The sequence below is a fragment of the Ceratotherium simum genome, chromosome 32 (genome assembly GCF_057802395.1).
Source record: "Ceratotherium simum simum isolate JZ-2026a chromosome 32, ASM5780239v1, whole genome shotgun sequence".
Lineage (NCBI taxonomy): Eukaryota > Metazoa > Chordata > Mammalia > Perissodactyla > Rhinocerotidae > Ceratotherium > Ceratotherium simum.
The window spans coordinates 27699469-27713698 of record NC_141931.1 but is presented as its reverse complement, the minus strand read 5'-3'; the positions used below and the strand labels follow the sequence as shown (position 1 = coordinate 27713698).

At 37.4% G+C, this 14230-nt stretch overlaps 1 protein-coding gene across 3 annotated transcripts in view; it reads left to right on the top strand.

The window, feature by feature from the left end:
* Window positions 1–14230, top strand: part of TASOR2 (transcription activation suppressor family member 2) — an 81095-nt gene that overhangs the window by 32612 nt on the left and 34253 nt on the right. For all 3 annotated transcript variants that reach the window (XM_087420863.1, XM_087420864.1, XM_087420862.1), the window contains 7 exons: window positions 1709–1800; window positions 9666–9803; window positions 9950–10074; window positions 10154–10173; window positions 10276–10375; window positions 12241–12341; window positions 13137–13240. In XM_087420863.1, coding sequence (XP_087276989.1) covers window positions 1709–1800; window positions 9666–9803; window positions 9950–10074; window positions 10154–10173; window positions 10276–10375; window positions 12241–12341; window positions 13137–13240 — 680 coding nt within the window. The remainder of the gene's footprint in view (window positions 1–1708; window positions 1801–9665; window positions 9804–9949; window positions 10075–10153; window positions 10174–10275; window positions 10376–12240; window positions 12342–13136; window positions 13241–14230) is intronic.

Genomic DNA, 14230 nt, shown 5'->3' with positions numbered 1-14230 from the left:
TTCTGCCGCTGCATGGAGATCCTCCTCTCCTGTCTCAACTCTTATGGTAGCTTCCTAGTTCATCCTGTTTCTAGTCTCTCCCCTCTATAGACTCACCTCTCTAACTTGTAAGCATTGATCTGCTGCTTAAAACCTTTGATGGTTCTCTACTGCCTTCAGAGTAAAGTCTAATAAATAAGCTCATTAGTAAGTCCTACAAAGATCATTACTGTTCGGTCCGAAGCTTCCTTTTCAGCCTCAGCTTCCACCATTTTCTCCCCTGTTCCCAACACTGTGGCCTGCTGTCCTAAATAGTTTATGATCTTTTATGCTTCTGTATTTTTGTTCACTCTTTTCTCTACCTAGAATTTTGTTCCTCTCTCAGGATGTGGAGAGAAGGGAACTCTTATACACTGCTGGTGGGAGTGCAAACTGGTGCATCCACTATGGAAGGCAGTATGGAGATTCCTCAAAAAATTAAGGATAGAACTACCATATGATCCAGCTATTCCACTGCTAGGTATTTATCCAAAGAACTTGAAAGCACCAATGTGTAAAGATACATGCACCCCTGTGTTCATTGCAGCGTTATTCACAATAGCCAAGACTTGGAAACAACCTAAGTGCCCATCCAGGGACGAATGGTTAAAGAAGATGTGGTATATATACACAATGAAATACTACTCAGCCATAAGAAACGATGAAATCCAGCCATTTGTGACAATATGGATGGACATTGAGGGTATTATGCAAAGTGAAATAAGTCAGAGGAAGAAGGTCAAATACTGTATGATATCACTCATTAAGTAGTAGATAATAACAACAAACAAACACGTAGAGACAGAGATTGGATTGGTGGTTACCAGAGGGGAAGGGGGGAGGGAGGAGGGTGAAAGGGATAATTAGGCACATGTGTGTGGTGATGGGTTGTAATTAGTATTTGGGTGGTGAACATGATGTAATCTATGCAGAAATAGAAGTATAATGATGTACACCTGAAATTGATACAATGTTATAAACCAATGTTACTGCAATAAACAAAAAATTTTTAAAAAAAAAGAATTTTGTTCCTCTGTCTAAAGAATTCCTTTCTCAGACAAATTTAATTACTTAGTTATTTCCATTTCTGTGTGCCCTCAAGTACAACATATGTCTGACAAATATTTAAGTACCTACTATATGTTGGGCTATGATGTGGCTACAATGGTGAACAAAACAAATATAATCTCTGGAATTTATAATCTAACCGAATAAACTGCTTGAAGGCAAGGGCCTTGTTTTATTTCTCTTTGTGTCATTGCTGCCTGGCACAGACCTGCCATGTAGTAAACTTCAGTACATGTTATTAAATAAGAGTACTTACTGAGATTTTTTGCAAAAAATAACTTGAGAATCAGATTACCATAGACCTTTTCACCCAATGATTGCATGGAGAAAAAATAGACAAACAGAATTTTTGAAGAATGTGAAACTTTTATCCCTTTTTAATTATTGTACCCATAGAAAATCAGTTGTCAGATATATTCTGTATCATCTTAGCTCTAATGTTTTCATACCTTTAGAATATCTCGAATAGTTTTTAAAAGGTAAGCAGTTTCAAAAGTTTTTTAATGTTGACTTTTGTCTTTCTTGTTGTCTTGTTCAGTTAAAGGTAGTCCTGCATGTGAATTGTATATGTGTGAATAGTCTTTTTAAAGTGTAAATTAATCTATATTTTATACTTTTACAGGTGTATACATTTCCAAATATTCGGACTATCTTCATGCAAGACCATGGTATCATGGGAAGTCCGGTTATGTTGTAATTTTTAATCTAATTAAGGTAAAGCCCAAATGTGCTTCTATGTAATTTTTCTTTTAAAAACTAAAGGTAATCAGTCTGTGATAATGTGCTTTGCAGATCATTTGCTAAACATAGTCCTTGCCAAAGACAGCTATCCAAATTCAGAAAAAATAACTATTTTTTCTTTCTTTTAAAGACAAAGCTTTTTTGTTCATTGAATAGGTGATTTATGAATGTATTTTTAAAAAACAAAACAAAAAAAACTTCCAAGTAATACAAAGGTATTCAGTGAAAAGTCTTCCTCTCACCCATGTCCCACAAAGCCACTTTTTAAACATTAAGTAACAGAAAACAAGTAGCTGCTTATAAAACAGTGTGATCACAGTTATAAGAAATGAATTTAGAGAGCAACATTTGTTGTCTGGTTTAAATTGTCAAAATAAGACATCTTTATTTCTTTATCCCTAACATTCGGACCTTGTTCACAGCGTTATGTGGCACCTAAAACTGATCATCTCAGGGATTCTTAAGCACCCTTAAATAGTCCAGTATAAGTGAATCACACAATTAGAATTTTCACTCAAATAGTAGGAAAACCCTGATTTTAGAGGGTGGTGGGCTTTTTGAGGATATATTCTGTAGTCTTCTTTTTGTGTTAGCTTTCTTGCTATCTTAAGCTCTTTGGTTATAAACCCAACACTAGTGATTTTTTTTAAGAGTGTGAACTCTTAATATTCAAAATTTGTCCACGAGAGCTGGAGGGAAAGTAGCATTGCATTGGTGCACAATCACTGCTTTTCCGCTCTTATCTTCCTTCTGCTCCATGATAAGTACAGTCACGTGCCACATAACGACATTTTCAGTCGTTCATATATGATGAACTGCATATATGACGGTGGTCCCGTAAGGTAAGCCAAAAAATTTCTGTCGCCTAGTGATATCATAGCCATTGTAACATCATAACGCAAGATATTACTCATGTTTGTAGTGATGCTGGTGTAAACAAACCTACTGCACTGCCAGTTGTGTAAAAGTATAGCATATACGATTGTGTATGGTACATAATACTTGATAATGATAAATGACTATGTTACTGGTTTATGTATTTACTATCCTATACTTTATATTGTTATTTTAGAGTGTACTTTCTACTTATTTTATAAAAAATTGACAGTTAACCAGTACGCCATGTTATGTAAGCCAGCAGCAGCCGCGTACATCTTGTGTTTACCGTGTCTGTTGATTGCATCATTTGCTCGTGCTTAATTTAACCTCGCGTTGTTTTGTTCATCATGGCCCCTAAGAATACAAGATCCACTGCTAGTGTCGCCAGTAAGAGACCACATTGAGAGATTGACATGAAAACAAAATTAAAAGTGATTAAGGACTACAAAGGTGGAAAATCAGTGGTGGTTGTTGCTCCCCAGTCAGGCATATCCCTTTCCACCACAGCTGTGATCTTGAAGAACAAGAACAAAATGATGGAAGCTGTTAAAGGATCTGCTTTATTGAAGGCAGCGAGACTTAACAGAAAATTCAAGAAGGGCCTGTATCAGACTTGGAGAAACTTCTAATGACCTGACTGAAGACCAGACGCAGAAGCGTATCCCTCTCAATACCATGATGATCATGGCCAAAGCAGAAGAATTTGTTTGTGATATTGAAAGAAAAGGCTGGAAGCATGATGTTGAATTTACTGCTAGCACTGTGCAGTTTAAACAATTCAAGAATCATTATTCATTATATAATGTGAAAGTGAGTGGTGAGTCTGCAAGTGGTGATGTGAAGGCAGCTGAAGAATTTTTGGAAACTCTAGATAAGCTGATTGTGGAGGAAAATTACTTGCCAGAGCAAATATTCAGTATGGGTGAAACTTCCCTGTTCTGGAAAAGGATGCCTGAAAGGACTGTCATCCGTGAGGAGGCCAAGTCAGTGCCAAGTTTCAAGGTTTTTAAGAACATAATAACAGTTTTGCTTGGGGGCAATGATGCAGGCTACAAATTGAAACCCTTTGTGATCTGGCACAGTGAGAACCCCAGTATAGCAGTAAGTATAGCAGTATACTTCAAGTATAGCAGTAAGCACACCCTGCCAGTGTACCACAGGAGCAATAGAAGTCAGGGATGACACAGCTCCTCTTCCAAGATGCCCTCCTGAATTGCTGTGCCAGTGAAATGGAGAAGTACTGTTTGGAGAATAACATACCTTTCAAGACTTTGCTTATTGTTGATAATGCTCCTCCTTTTATTGGTGATCTTCATCCCCACATCAAAGTGGTGCTTCTCCCTTCAAATACCACCTCTTCGATCCAACCAAAATATCAAGAAGTTACAGCAGCTTTTAAGGCCTGCTGCCTGAGCAGGTCCTTTGCCCAGGCTATTGCTGCACCTGAGGAAGACACTGAGAAGACCCTAATGCAATTCTGGAAAGATTACCACATCTATGACTGCATCAGGAACCTTGCTTAGGCTTGGGGTGATGTTGCCAAGGAATGTATGAATGGCATCTGGGAGAAGACACTCCAGAGGTTCGTCCATGACTTCAAAGGATTTTCCACTGATGAAGAGGTTGCAAAAATCAACAAGGCTGTGGTTGCGATGGTAAACAACTTTAACCTGGGTGTGGTGAAGGTGACATCGAGGAGCTCCTAGAGGTGGTTCCTGAGGAATTGACTAATGAAGAGTTCTTGGAACTGCATCAGGAATGCATAGCCGAAGAGTCAAGAGAAAAGGAAACTGCAGGAGAAGAAAATGAAGAAGAATCCCCAAGAAAATTCAGTGAAGGGTTTAGCAGAAGATTTGCAGACCTTAAGAAGCTCCTTAAAAAGTGTGAAAACATGGACCCCAACACTGACAGGTTTTCATTAATACAGAGGAATGTTCATGGTGCCTTATCTGCTTACAACCAAATCTATGACGAAAATGAGAAACAAACCAAGCAAACCACCATGGACATATTTCTGAAAAGACTGACACCTCCTCAAGAAGAGCCTCAGGAGGCCCTGCAGGAGGTGTTCCAGAAGAAGGTGGTGTTAGCGTAGGAGATGACCGCGCCATGTGTTATTGCCCCTGAAGACCTTCCAGTGGGACAAGGTGTGGAGGTGGTAGACAGTGACACTGATGCTCCTGACCCTGTGTGGGCCTAGGCTAATGTGTGTTTGTGTCTTAATTTTTAACAAAAAAGTTTAAAAAGTAAAAAAAAAAATAAAAATCTTTAAAATAGAAAAAAACTAATGGAATGAAGATATAAAGAAAATATTTTTGTACAGCTGTACAGTGTGTTTATGTTTTAAGCTAAGTGTTACTACAAAAGAGAGAAAAATTTTTTAAAAATTAAAATTTATAAAGTAAGAAACTTACAGTAAGCTAAGATTAATTATTGAAGAAAGAAAAATTTGAGGGGCTGGCCCAGTGGCGTAGCAGTTAAGTGCACACGCTCCGCTGCTGGCGGCCTGGCTTCGGAACCCCAGTTGCGCACCGATGCACCGCTTGTTAGGCCATGCTCTGGCGGCATCCCATATAAAGTGGAGGAAGATGGGCACGGATGTTAGCCCAGGGCCAGTCTTCCTCGGCAAAAAAAGAGGAGGATTGGCATGGATGTTAGCTCAGGGCTGATTTTCCTCACAAAAGAAAAAAAAAGAAAAGTTTTTAAAAAATTTAGTGTAGCCTAAATGTACAGTGTTTATAAAGTCTACAGTAGTGTACAGTAATGTCCTAGGCCTTCACATTCACTCACCACTCACTCACTGACTCACCCAGAGCAACTTCCAGTCCTGCAAGCTCCGTTCATGGTAAATGTCCTACACAGGTGTACCATTTTTTATCTTTTATACCATATTTTTACTGTACCTTTTCTTTGTTTAGATATATTTAAGATACACAAATACTTATCATTGTGTTACAGTTGCCTCCAGTATTCCATACATTATCATGCTGTACAGATTTGTAGTCTAGGAGCAATAGGCTGTACCATATAGCCTAGGGAAGTAGTAGGCTGTACCATCCGGTTTGTGTAAGTACACTCTACGATGTTCGCACAGTGACAAAATCGCTTTACAACGCATTTCTCAGAACAGTCCCCGTCGTTTAGCGACACATGACTGTACTATAATTCTGCTGTAGAAAGTGTGCCTGTCAGCTTAATTAACAAAGATTCGGTTTTTTATTTGTGTCAGATTGTGCTTCACCCTTGGGTTCTTGCCCCCGTGTCCCACCCTGTCTGGTGGATGTTGCTGTTTAGTTTTCGCTTTTAGTTCCTCTTACTTGATTGCTCCAAAGCCAGCCACACCCAACATCATAAGCTGTTTGATGAAGAGAAGATACAGGTGGTGATTGCTCACTGAGAAGTGCTCTTTATATTCTTTGACTTCTTTTTTTTTTTTTTTGTGAGGAAGATCAGCCCTAGCTAACATCCATGCCAATCCTCCTCTTTTTGCTGAGGAAGACCGGCTCTGAGCTAACATCTATTGCCAGTCCTCCTCCTTTTTTTCCCCAAAGCCCCAGTAGATAGTTGTATGTCATAGTTGCACATCCTGCTAGTTGCTGTATGTGGGACGTGGTCTCAGCGTGGCTGGTCAAGTGGTGCGTCAGTGCACACCCGGGATCCGAACCCTGGCCACCAGTAGTGGAGCGCGCGTACTTAACCGCTAAGCCACGGGGCCAGCCCTCTTTGACTTCTTAGTATTGCCTTTGGTGGTCCTATAAATGAAGAGGCAGGACTTAGCAGCAAAAAGAAATCTTTTTTTTTTAAAGTAGTTAAATTCTTGTAAAGATAAAAATAAAAGTTGGCTATAATCTCATACCTCATTTTGGTAAATATATTTGGTATATTTTTATTTTTTCCATATTCGTCATTATATTCAAAACAGCTTTTAAAATCCTTGTATGATATTTCATTGTATGGTAAACTTGACTGTGGTTTAATTTTTTTTTTTTTTCTTTTTCTGGGAGACATGTAACCCTTGATGAAGAGAAATCTATGATGGGAAATACTATTGACTGTTCAGTAATTAGGGCCAGTGGCCTGCTTAAGCACTTTACTGCATATTTGCTCCTAGCTGATTTACTGGGTCCTGGCATAATAGGTGTATCTTGGTCTGTAATTTACAACTGATAATTAATACTTCAGTTTGGAAACTTGTCTTTTGAAGCTTTAGATTTCATTTGTCATCTTTTATCTTATAGTCATTGATAGCCAATCTGGTGGGCTATATAATTTTTCTTTTAAAGAAATGGTTCTCTTAAATTTGGGGTGATTCCTGTACTTTTTTGATATTGTGATAAAAACTGTGGACATTTACCTCAGGAGGATGCACAGACATACTAGATTTTTAAATACAGGCATACCTCATTTTATTGTACTTCACTTTATTGCTCTTTGCAGGTATTGTATTTTTCACAAATTGAAGATTTCTGGCAATCCTGTGTCGAGCAAATCTATTGGCACCATTTTTCCAATAGCATTTGCTCACTTCCTGTCTCTGTGTCACATTTTGGTAATTGTAACAATATTTCCAACTTTTTCATCATTGTTATATTTGTTAAGGTGATCTGTGATCATGATCTTTGATGTTACTATTGTAATTGTTTTGGGGTGGCACGAACCGTGCCCATATAAGATGGTGAACTTAATCGATAAATGTTGTGTGTGTTCTGACTGCTCCACCAACTGGCCATTCCCCGTCTCTTTCCTTTCCTCAGGCCTCCCTATACCCTGAGACACAACAGTGTTGAAATTAGACCAATTAATAACTTTGCAATGGCCTCTAAATGTTCAAGTGATAGGAAGAGTCTCACGTCTCTCACTTTAAATCAAAAGCTAAAAGGGATAAGCTTAGTGAGGAAGGTATGTCGAAAGCCAAGATAGGCCAAAAGCTAGGCTTTTTGCACCTGTTAGCCAAGTTGTGAATGCAAAAGAAAAGTTCTCGAAGGAAATTAAAAGTGCTTACTCCAGTGAACACACATATGATAAGAAAGTAAAACAGCCTTACTGGTGATAGGAGAAAGTTTTAGTGGTCTGGATAGAAGATCAAACTAGCCACAATATTCTCTTAAGCCAAAGCCTAATCCAGAGCAAGGCCCTAACTCCCTTCAGTTCTGTGAAGGCTCAGAGAGGGGAGGAAGCTGCAGAAGAAGTGTTTGACACGAGCAGAGGTTGGTTCATGAAGTTTAGGGAAAGAAACCATCTCCATAACATAAAAGTACAAGGTGAAGCAGCAAGTGCTGATGCAGAAGCTGCAGCAGGTTATCAGAAGATCTAGCTGAGATAAGTAATGAGGGTGGCTACACCAAACAACAGATTTTCAGTGTAGTGAAACAGCCTTCTATTGAAAGTAGATGCCGTCTAGGACTTTCATAGCTAGAGAGAAGTGACTGCCTGGCTTCAAAGCTTCACAAGATAGGCTGACTCTCTTGTTAGGGGCTAATGCATCTGGTGACTTCAAGTTGAAACAAGTGCTCATTAGCATTCCAAAAATCCTAGGATCCTTAAGAATTATGCTAAATCTACTCTGCCTGTGCTATATAAATGGATCAACAAAGCCTGGATGACAGTACATCTGTTTACAACATGGTTTACTGAATATTTTAAGCCCACTGTTGAGACCTGTTGCTCAGAAAAAAGATTCCTTTCCAAATATTAGTGCTTATTGACAACGCATCTGGTCACCCAAGAGCTCTGATGGAAGTATACGAGGTTAATGTTTTCGTGCCTGCTAATACAACATTCGTTCTGCAGCCCATGGATCAAGGAGTAATTTTGGCTTTCAAGTCTTATTATTTAAGAAGTACATTTCATAAGGCTATAGCTGCCATGGATAGTAATTACTTTGATGGTTCTGGGTAAAGTAAATTGGAAGCCTTCTGGAAGGGATTCATCATTCTAGATGCCATTAAGAACATTCATGGGAAGAGGTCAAAATATCAACATTAACAAGAGTTTGGAAGAAGTTGATTCCAACCCTCATGGATGGCTTTGAGGGAATCATAATTTCTGTGCAGGAAGTAACTGCAGATGTGGTGGAAATAACAAGAGAACTAGAATTAGAAGTGGAGCCTGAAGATATGACTGAATTGCTGCAATCGCATGATAAAACTTTAACCAATGAGGACTTGCTTCTTATGGATGAGCAAAGAAAGTTATTTCTTGAGATGGAATCTACTCCTGGTGAAGATGCTGTGAAGATTGTTGAAATGACCACAAAGGATTTAGAATATTACATAAACTTAGTTGATAAAGCAGTGACAGGGTTTGAGAGGATTGACTCCAGTTTTGAAAGAAGTTCTGCTGTGGGTAATGCTGTCAAACAGCATCGCATGCTACAGAGAAATAATTCATGAAAGGAAGAGTCAATCACTGCAGCAGACTTTATTTTTGCCTTATTTTAAGAAATTGCCACAGCCACTCCAGCCTTCAGCAACCACCACCCTGATCAGTCAGCAGCCATCAGCATTGGGGCAAGACCCTCCCCCAGCAAAAAGATTACAACTCGGTGAAGGCTGAGATGATGGTTAGCATCTTTTAGCAATAAAATATTTTTTAGTTAAGGTATGTAATTGTTTTTTTAGACATAATGTTATTGCACACTTAATAGACTATAGTGTAAACATAACTTTTATATGCACTGCGAAACCAAAAAATTCATGTAACTCACTTTGTTGCAGTATTTGCTTTACTGCAATGGTATAGAACCAAACATGCAGTATCTCCAAGGTATGCCTATACAATTTTAAGGGGTTCGTGAATATTGGCCTTAAGATAATTTTCTGAGAACCATAGTTCTTAACGCAGTTAACTAGTCTTTGAAATACATCCACATCCTTATTAGGCTACTTTTAAAAATGAATCCTAGAGTAAGATTATTGCTATTTGAAGATATCTGATTAGTCTTAATATTTTTATTCTAGGGAAAAGTCAAGTTTGTGTCTGAGAATTATACAGCTAACTATACTAGCCCATCTTCTGGCTATGATTGCCACGTGGCTGCAAATACTAACAAGGTTTCTCACAAGACGAGTCATTTTCGCGCCTTTGAACTGAGTCAGGTATAGTCATCTGGGAATATGTCATTCCCAAGATACGTTTCCGAATCTAATGTGTTAAATTTCAGGACTGGGTGGGGTTGAGATAAACTTGGTGCATATGGAATTTCATAGTGCTACCCTGATGATGCTCATTTCTTTTCTTTTAGTATTACCTCTATGAACTTTCAGGCAGCACTGTTAATGAGCGACCCAGACAGATCTGTCCTTATGTGATTGTAGCTTTTCAGTACAGGGAACCTAAAAAGATGGCAGCACCAGCTCATAAAAGCATGTAAGTAATTATGTGCACACTTTGTTTTACTGGGTTTGTTTCCTTTGCTCTTATAAAAATGTTTTTTTTTTTTCCCTAGACTTGAACTCAGTGAAAATGGTAAGCATTATTTAATTGATTCTTTTAGGTTTTTAGGTTTTAAGTAAATGTTTTATTCATAAATGAAATAATCAGTTTCTTTCTTACCCTCATTTCTTAAAGTTGTTACCTCTCCGTGGAAAGGCAAATTAATTATTCAAGGCTGCCAACTGTGTGATATAACTCTTTGGTCCTCTTATGGTTCAGTGGTGCCAACACAACTGTAAGTGTTGAATTTTTGTCCTTTATTAATGCTTGTATAATTTTTTAACTCTCATTGTAAAGTCTTGCTTGTTAGCACTGGTGTGAAATACAGCAATAGTACTTCGTTTTAGATTACTTTTGGGTAGATGCATAGAGCACAGGGTCATGACACAGGAGACGTAAATTCAGATAAATTCTGCTCTTGGCTTTGTAATAAGTTGGTTTTATAATCTTTGACAAATCACTTTTTAAATTTTAGTGTCTTAATCTGTTCATGGGAAAGTGACCTCTCAGGCTAAATTAAATTGATTTGATACTAGAAGTTTGACTTTCTGCAAGAAACAAATTAGATTTGCCTGGATAGCAGATGCAGCAGATTATAGCCACTTAATTCTGTTTTTGAGTCTTTATTAAGATTTGTGGTATGTGATTTTCTAATTTTCACATGATTTTCCTAGGCTAGTATTAAGTAGAATAGCTGTCACATGTATTTTCATTACAATGAATTATCATAATATTTTCCTCCAGGGGACTGTGAAGGGCATCTTTGTTTAGTCTGTTCTTAGTTTGCACCCCAAACCATTGAAAGGTAGACATAGTTTAATTGAAATATAAGGTGAAAACTGATGTGCTCTCAGAATTCATTTTCTTTCTATTGGCCTTTTTTAAGAAGAGGGAGGAATATTATAATCCATAGAATGAAGTAAGAATTCTTTGAATAAATAAATGGGAGAGAAGGGCAAGTTCTTTCTCACTACAGAGTGCAACTAATAAGTGTAGAGAGAACGATGGCATAAGAAAATCACCATTTGGCAACACCATAATAATCAGTGGATGCTCAAAATAGTAAGGGAAAGTCGATGATATTTATGTATATCACAATATATCCCCAAAACTTACTTATCAATCAAAAGGGGAAAATACAGACTTTATAATGGAAAAACTGCAGATACCACCTTAACTAAGTGCTTAAGTTAACGTCACCAGGAATGGAATAAACGTTGTGTGCTTCCTGATATCATGCACAGAGAGGGACATGATATCACTTCCGTGGTATTCCTGCCAATCTAATCAGAAGGAAATATTAGACATACCCACATTGAGGGACATTTTGCAAAATAAATGGTCTGTAATCTTCAAAACTATCAAGGTCATTAAAGAGAAAGACTAAGAGACTGTTCCTGATTGAAGGAGGCTAAAGAGACATAACTAAATGCAGTGTGTCATCCTGGATTGGATCCTGGACTGGAAAAAAAATTGTTTTGTTATAAAGGACCTTAGTGAGATAGTTGGCAAAATTTGAATGAGGTCTTTAGGTTAAATAATTGTAGTGTATCATTGTTAATTTCTTGATTGTGCTCATTGTTTTGTTGTTTTATAAGGGAACGTCTTTTTTTAAGGACACACAGAAGTATTTAGGGGAAAAGAGGGCATCTATAAGTCTGCAAGTATTTAAAAATGAATTTTAAAGAAGGAAAAAGTAGTCAGGGGAAGTGATGCAAAAGTCTGGATGTGGTTCATTCTTGGGCACTCGTGGTAGGCAATCCAATATCGTCAAAAGTTTTCAACTCTTACGTAGCATAATTTTTAGAAAATTCTCATGCCAGTATGTATAATTCTTCCACACATCTGTTTATTTTGGTTATACCAAAAATACATGCATTCAGGAAATGTGAACATACTTGCAGACTATGGTCTATGGGATCATATATTTGAAAATCTGTAATATTTATAAATAGGCACATTATTTGACCTGAAATTTGTCAGTTAAAGGACTTTTTGTGGTTATGTTATCTTTGTTTACATTTATATTAGAAAACCAAAAATTATGAAGCTGTTGTTTGTGTTTATTGCATTGCATGATATTGTTGGTTTGTTTTTTAGCCCACGTGAACTAGATTTTAAGTATGTAATGAAAGTATCAGCTTTGAAAAAAAGGCTACCAGAAGCTGCCTTTAGAAAACAGAATTACTTGGAGCAAAAAGGTCTGTTCAAATGTAATGATACACTGCATGCCTTAGGCTTTGTTTCAGTTTCAGTTATTTCCCTCTCCCTCTCTCTCCCTCTCTCTCCCTCTCTCTCCCTCTCTCTCCCTCTCTCTCCCTCTCTCTCCCTCTCTCTCCCTCTCTCACCCTCTCTCTCCATCTCTCTCTCCCTCCGTCTCTCTCTCCCTCCGTCCCCGTCCCCCTCCCCCTCCCTCTCCCTCTCCCTCTCTCTCCTGGTTTCCCTTAAGTGATTCTTAAAAGAGTCTTTTGGGAAAGTTGTAGAGTTGCTTTGTGATTCATTTCCTTGGAAAGGTAGTTTCATCTAAGATGGCAAAGACTAGCTGTAGTATAGAATACTGAGGGAATTAGGTGAACAGGATATGCTTAGTAATAGTTGGAAACTCATAACCCTTCCTTTCAAGGAGAACAGAATTTTTGTGGTTGTTTTTATTTATTTATGTACTTTTAAATGAAGCAGAAAATGTGAGAAGGAAGTTTCTCAGTCATTTAGATTAATTCATGGAACATTGATGTTTATATTATTTATATAGTATTTGTCTTGTTAATCTTATAGTACTGTCAGTATAAATGATAGTGTTGTTTTCAAATACTTTGTACAGTAACTTTTTATTAAGGAGTTTTATAACCAAGAACATTGAATGATAAATGTTTTTTGAATAGTATTCCTAGTACTTCTTTCATCTTTTTAACATATAAAATGAATAAATTGGTTATAGAAAAGCATAATACCATTTTAAAATAAGACATGTTCTGTTTCTCTGATTTTCTCCACAGTCTGTTGCCAAGATATGTGCTTCGATATGTATGAGGTGGAATTGTCAAACAAACAAGGGGAAAAAATAGATAAACTAACAGAATACATTAAAAATAAGCAATTGGTAAGAATCATCAATTTGAAATATAATTATTATTTTTTCCTTAAATTAAGAAATTGATACCTAATTATTAGTTGTCTGTGTCAAGGTTGAATTATTTAAGCTTTGCTGAAAGGATTTTCATTGTTTAATAATTATTGACACAATATTTATTGACTAGCATTTTCATCCCCTTTGTATCTTACTTTTGTTGTCTCACTAGTCAGTTTATACTCCTGATTTTAAGAATAAGAGGACAGTTTTCCTCAAATCCTTTTTTGTTGTTGTTGTTTTTGTTTTATGATGGAAGAATTGAGTAGATCCTTAGTGTTTCTGCATTAATCAAAGGACCACTTGTGAGATACTTCTTTAAAAGTGATCTGTGTCTATCTGTAAGTTTATAAGGAAAAAAAAAGTTGCTGCTTCTACTGTTTCCATACTGTAGAATGTAAGACTCTACTGAGAAAAATATAAGGATACAAAGACTTATCTCTGTTACGTTACCCAGGGCTCCTCAATGTGAGGGTAGGAGTAGATGCTGACTTTATGGTGAGTGATTCCTAAACATCCCAAGGGAAATGATGTAAGTGTGGAACAGCGGCCACACAAGTCTGAGCCCTTTAGTGACATGATGACCCACTGTCCTCCATAGTAGATAGCGAGAAATCAATAAATTAAAATGGAACATGTATAGTATAAGTTGTGAAGGTAATCTGTTTTAGGAATAGTGTCAGTTAATATACTTTGAGTTGCATATAACAGAAACCCAAACTGGCTTAAACAGTAAAGGGATTTAATAGACTCACTTTCCAATTCTAGGTGATAAGGCAAATTCTAGTGCTGTTTGCTCAGGACTCTTTCTCTTTCAGCTTCACTCTTCTCTGTGTGATAGTTTTGTCCTGAGGTTGCCAGTCAGGGCTACATGGTTCCTTTTTGCATCCAGAGAGTGAGAGAACCTCTCCTCCAAACCATTACTTCAGTTTCATTAGACCAGTTTATGTCATTTGTGTATCC